The sequence below is a fragment of the Tupaia chinensis genome, unplaced genomic scaffold, assembly GCF_000334495.1.
Source record: "Tupaia chinensis unplaced genomic scaffold, TupChi_1.0 Scaffold000116_1, whole genome shotgun sequence".
NCBI classification, from domain to species: domain Eukaryota; kingdom Metazoa; phylum Chordata; class Mammalia; order Scandentia; family Tupaiidae; genus Tupaia; species Tupaia belangeri.
The window spans coordinates 2,616,501-2,622,260 of NW_006159580.1; the positions used below are offsets into that span (position 1 = coordinate 2,616,501).

Sequence of the window (5,760 nt, forward strand, 5' to 3'; positions counted from 1 at the left end):
CTTCATGCTGTGGGAATTTCATCTTGCCTTCACAAAAAAGAAAGCCCTTATTACTCCAAAGAAAGTTCCACTGGAGAAGGGATGCCATGTGAGCCATCTGCCATGACCGTTGGTCAGAATGGGGACATCTCCTGGGGGGAGGAAACACGGGTTTCCCTCTGGGCCTCTGCACAAGGTGCTTCCTGCACAGCCACAGGAGCCCGCACCTTGCCATCAGGGGCTGTCTCCTGGCGAGATTCTCAGGCTCCCTTTGTTGTAGGAGCCTGGGAGAAAGCCAAAAATAGCAGTAAATATCTAAAAGGGCATCCTGTTGCAAACAGAAAGCAGCAGGAAGGTGGTGAGGCTGAGTGAGGCAGAAAGTCTGCTTGGCCCTCTTCCCCACTGACTCAGAGGGCAGAGCTCAGGCCTCTGCCCCGACCTTGCAAAAACTCCATGTGCCAAGTTGGCCTAAGGTACTGGCCTTGGCCAAACAGAGCCTCGGGTTGGAGTGGCATCAACACCCTGCGCAGGTTCTGTGCAAGGCACGGGACAGAGGGGACACACACAGGGTCCCCTATTGTGGAGAGTGGCCATTTTGAACAAACTTGATGACTTTTAGACACATGTAGAAATGTGGTTTTATGAGTTTTATTTGTATAGCAATGAAAGCATTTGTATGTGAATAAGTGCCATGTGGTTTCTCTAATCTTTTGAAACAAATTCTGAATAAATCATGTAGCTTCCTTAGATACTGCTTTACAGTATCAGACAGCTAGCGTATTCACATACAGATGCTTTCATTGCTATACAAATAAAGCCCACAAAACCACATTTCTTCGTGTGTCTAAAGATCACTGTGTTTGTTCAAAATGGCTGTTCTCCACATCCTACTCCGGGGAACCTTGGCTGTAACATTCCCTCCTGGAGCTTCCTTCTGTCAACCCTGCTGAGGGGCCAGCCAGTGGAGTGGCACTGACACAATGCTCTGCAGTGCTTAACTCACGTGTGAAGGTCCCAGGTTCACATCCTGAGGCCTCTCTGCATGCCAGCTGTGTGCATGCATGCTGGATCCACGCTGGCTTGGGAATAGACCACAGTGTGATGACTCTTGTTAGAGATCCCCCCCCAAAAAAAGGAACAAACTTAAAAAGACAAAAAAGAAAAACCACTTTTGAGAGAAGAGGGTAAGGTATGGGCAGTGGGCCAGCAGCTCCCCTCACTGGTACAGAGCAGACGTGGGTTCTTAACCTCCTTTGTACCCAGGTGCTTCACATTCCGAAATAATGTATAAAGTGAAATGCAGGATTACCATGGAAAGCAGTTACACTGAAATATGGTCCTGTCCAGGGCTCTGGTTAGGAATCCCCCATATTGATGTCACCTGAGCATCTTCCGAGAGCCCACAGAGTGGCCAGGCATGGGAAAGACTTGTATTGTTGTCACCATATGCCGTCAATCCCCAGGGCCTCTGGGGGAGTACAAGAAACACTCCTCTTTGTAAAAGACTAGATTTCTATTAATTTATTTAAGGCAATTAACATATTAGTTCTCAGGCCAAAAGATCTGTAAAACAGTACACCGAAAGGAGAAAAAACAAGCAGTCAGGATACCCACTCTAACAGAGCTCAGCCCGTCACGTGGGTGTGTGACTCTTCCCAGGACACCTGAAGAGGCAGGTCCCAGGAGTCAGGCCGTCCATCCTGGAGTCACCAAGCCACCTGATGCCAGGGGCAGGCTGGACAGGGACAGTGAGGTCTGCACGCTGTCTATGGGAGCTCTGAGGCACGGAGGGGGCCATGCAGCCATGGGAGGGGCTAAGCACGGCACCCCTGGAATAAGTTAAGTAACAAAGCCCTAAAGTCACTAGTAACAGCGTCACTGCCACCTCCCCCAGGGGCAGGCAGCCAGCAAAATGTAGTGCTTGGAGGTCAAGAGGTGACCCCACTCCGAACCACCCACAGGACTACAAAAGAATGTCAGTTACTGCTTTAAGGGACAGAGGTCTCCGGACTTATCTTCCTCTAAGGCATTAAGGTAAACTGAGTCCCAGTGTAATGCTGAGTCTTTAAAGGCTCTTGGCAGGACCGTCAGCTCTGAGGTGCCCCTCCATGCAGGGCAAAGCCTGGGTTCACGTAGGAGTGTCTGGCAGAGTGGGAGCTAGAGGCTGGTGGGCACTTAGCCTCAAGAGTCCGGCAGGCAGACCAGCAGGGCCACGTGACCCGAGAGAAGGCAGTGTCGCTCCCAGTTCCAGTCTCCAGTGACAAGCAGGCAATTGGGGCCTCGGTGTCTCTCAGCGGCTCATGCAGTTCTGGACGTCCACAAAGCCTAGGCGTTGCCTGCGTTTCCGCTGCTCCGTCATCTACAGTTAAACAGACGCATGGGCCCAGTCAGGCCGTGGGGGGCCCGCCCTCCCTGCCAGGGACCCAGCTGTTGTTCAGCACTGGCTGTCAGCCAGGGCCCCTCGGGGTGCCGAGAGGGTGTCAGCTCTGAGCCTTGTTCTCAATTAGTGTGTCACAAACCCCTGATTTGGTGCAGCTGGGAAACCACCCCATCAGAGGGGCTGCCTCGTCTTCATGCAGTCACTGCTGGGTGCAGAGGAGGACGCTTGGCTAAGAGGGGATCTGGAGAGGCAGAGGGATGCCTGAAGCCCCATCATCCCCTAGCAGCTGCGGGAGGGAGGCCGGCATGCCTCTCCCCAGGCTCCCCTGGCCTTGTCTCAGAGGCAGAGGACAGGGGTTGCCGCCTGTCTAGCTTTCCAGAGTGGGGGGCACTCAGAACCTGCCTTCACGCCAATAGGAAAGATGGGCAGGGACAGGGGTGAGTAGGCCAGCCCTCGCTCCTCCCCCTCCTCGCCCGCCCAGCGCAGGACCCCAAGGGTAGGGCGGAGGTGCGTGGGTGCACACCTGCTCCTTGAGCTCGTTGAGCTGGGCGGTGAGGTGGGACACCAGCTTCATGGTGGAATTGAGCTTGTCCTGAAGAATCCGGATCTCATTCTGCTCCCCCTCGCCTTCATTGCTCACCAGGGACATGGCCCGCATGCGCGGGAACCAGTCCAGGTTCTTGTTCTAGAAAAGATCCCCGGTGCAGTGAGCAGGCTTGGGCCAGCCTGGGTGGGCGTCACTTAAAGAACAGTGATTCGGAAGAAGGCTCCTGCCACACTCTGAGTGACTCGCCAGAGGCATGCCGTGGGAAAATCTGAATTGTCCTGGGTGCCCCTGGGCCAGCGAGGGCTGGCAGTGAACGCTCTACCACTGCGACAAGCTGACTTCGGCTAGGCGGCCTCGTCGGCTGAGCCTGAGCCCTCTGCCGTGTCAGCACCATCCGTGTATGCTCAGGAGGCACCGCAGGGGCGGCGGGAAGGCCTCTGCCCAGACCCTGACTCGCCTCCTGACCAACACACACACCCTGTAGCCAGGAAGATGCAAGTCAGATGCCAGACCGAGGGAGCGGGAGGCCCTGCCAAGCAGGCCTGGCACCTGACACGTGTCGGAGCAAAGCTGCCTTCCAGGGACGCAGAGGGTGCTCCAACCGTTTTTCTCCTTATTATGATCAATTCTCAGACCAGCAGGTTAACCAATACCCAAAGGTCAGTTCAAAACACAATAGAACTTCCCTTCCGTATTCACTGCTGTCACCCTCCGTGACTACGGAAATCGGGCAGTGGATGCAACTCCTCTGATACTTTTAAGGTGTTCAGGCCCAGGACCACCACCCAGACATTAGGAAGCTGCCCTCTCTCCCCAAGCTGGAAAAGGCTCCCTTGGAGTGAACAAACACAGTGGCCCCGAGCAGGGTGTCCCCACTCTCACACCCACTATGTAGGATGTCTCCACGGGTCCAGGACACCACCCTCATCAGCAGGGCTGATGGCTTTGCTGTGGGCACTCTCCTGACAGCAGAAGAGCAGGAGGCCCCTCTGTAGAGGGCAGCTGCAGGCCCGGTGCAGCTGGCCGAGGGCTGCCTCCAGCTGGGCCTCCGCTCCCCTGCTGACCTCAACACGTGTCTGCAGCTGTCTGCACCCTCCCTCAGGCCTCCTGGGGCAGTGCACACAGATGCAGCTGCTCCACTGCTCCCAGGGCCCCGAGGACACGGGAACCGGCCAGAGGGCCTCTGGTGCATGGTGGCTTTGCCGGCAGGAGGCCTGCTCGTGGCCCCACCTTGATCATCTGGGCCACGTAGCTCTCGGGGCCCGTGTAGTCCGTCTTATTCTTCACGCGGACCAGCACGATGAAGTACAGGTAGTTCCACATGTTGTGCTCCAGCTTGATGTGCTCCTCGAACGACACCGTCTTGTTGTCGAACTTGTCCCTCTCCAGACCTGAGGGTGCAGAGCGCGAGGACGAAGCCATCAGCCCCAGCAGCCACCGTGGGGCCAGCTGGTGGAGACACACGCCTCAGTGCAGCGGGGCCTCTGTCATGATGAGCACTTCCGACAGCACGCCCTGGGCTATTTAGGTCACTTCTATTTAAAGCTCCAGCCACTGAGCCGTGGGGATCCAGCCCCACCACAGCTGCAGCCCGCCCGCAGTGGCAGCTAAGGGCTCTGGGAGTAGATGCCAGAACCCCCAGCCCCAGGAAACAGGAGCTGGGAAAGGGGATGTGTCGTGTGGGTGACACTCCTCCTAAGCCTCAGGTGGCTGGTGAAGGGACATGTGCTTCATACCTAGGGTTGGGGAAGCCCCGGACAGACCAGCAGCTTGAGGCCCCTGACCACACTGCAGTCTCCTCACCGAAACCAAGGGGGCTTAGAGGGGTGGCTCCGAGGCCCTTTCCTGCTCCTTCCTATGACCCCGTGGTCGGGAAGTGTCACACTCCCCCCAGTTCTGGGAGGAGCAGGCAGGGCCACTGGCCCATGGTTCCCCAGCGGCTGCAGGAGGGCCTCAGAGGACGCTGCAGTCCATAGGCCGCCCCAGCCCCGCTCCAGCCCGGCACAGCAGGGACCAGGCCTCACCGCAGATGAAGCAGGTCGTCTTGAGAATCTCCTCCTTCTTCTGCTTTTCACTGCGCAGGTCAGCGAAGGTGTCGATGATCACCCCAAAGATGAGGTTCAGCACGATGATGATGACGATGAAGAAGAACAGGAGGTCGTAGACCACACGGGCCGGGAAAAGGGATTCCTGCAGGGGCGAGACAAGCAGTCCCCAAGTTCACTGAGGCAGGACAGAACTCAGGCAGGGGGTCAGGGCTGTGGTCATCCTTCGAGCAGGAGGAGCCCTGGCTGTAGGGATCAGAAGATGGCCGAGTGGACCCAGGCTAGACCATGGAGCAAGAACCACGACCCCATGCCTGAGCTGAACCGGGGATGGGCAGATGGGGGCGGGATAGCGGCCAGCAGAAGCCCTGTGGAGGGCGTGCGGCACGGGCACCAGGGCTGCAAACAAGCCCAGGCTTTGTTCAGGGGAACGCCAGCTCCGAGTGCCTCTGCCCCACCCTCAGGACGCCTGGCCTCACACGTCCTAGAAACCAACTGGCAGGGAGGTGGCCTCACACACCCAGGCAGCTGGGGTGGGCTGCCTGGAGCGCTGGCTACCCGGGCCAGATCACGAGGCCTCCTTGAGAAGCCAACCCAGCTCCCCACCCTGTGTCCCCGCCGTGGGCCAGGGTGCAGGAAGCCCAGCAGAGTCCCCCCTGCCTGACTCACACCTTCCCAGCCCTGGGCCCGTGCCTGCTGCCAAGGCCTTTCCTTACAGTATCTACAGCGAGCTGGGGAGGCAGGGGCTGGGAACAGCGTGGCAGCAATGTCACCGGTGACCACCTGGGTGTGGGGAACCTGGAAGAGCG

At 57.7% G+C, this 5,760-nt stretch overlaps 1 protein-coding gene across 1 annotated transcript in view; it reads right to left on the reverse strand.

Moving 5' to 3' along the window:
* Positions 1-1,485: 1,485 nt before the first annotated feature.
* Positions 1,486-5,760, reverse strand: part of ITPR3 (inositol 1,4,5-trisphosphate receptor type 3) — a 110,898-nt gene continuing 106,623 nt past the window's right edge. Inside the window, exons 56-59 of the mRNA XM_014586175.2 lie at positions 4,931-5,096; positions 4,137-4,297; positions 2,883-3,044; positions 1,486-2,338 (exon numbers count right to left, since the gene is read on the reverse strand). Of these exons, the coding sequence (XP_014441661.1) occupies positions 2,270-2,338; positions 2,883-3,044; positions 4,137-4,297; positions 4,931-5,096 (558 nt within the window). The 3' untranslated portion in view covers positions 1,486-2,269. The remainder of the gene's footprint in view (positions 2,339-2,882; positions 3,045-4,136; positions 4,298-4,930; positions 5,097-5,760) is intronic.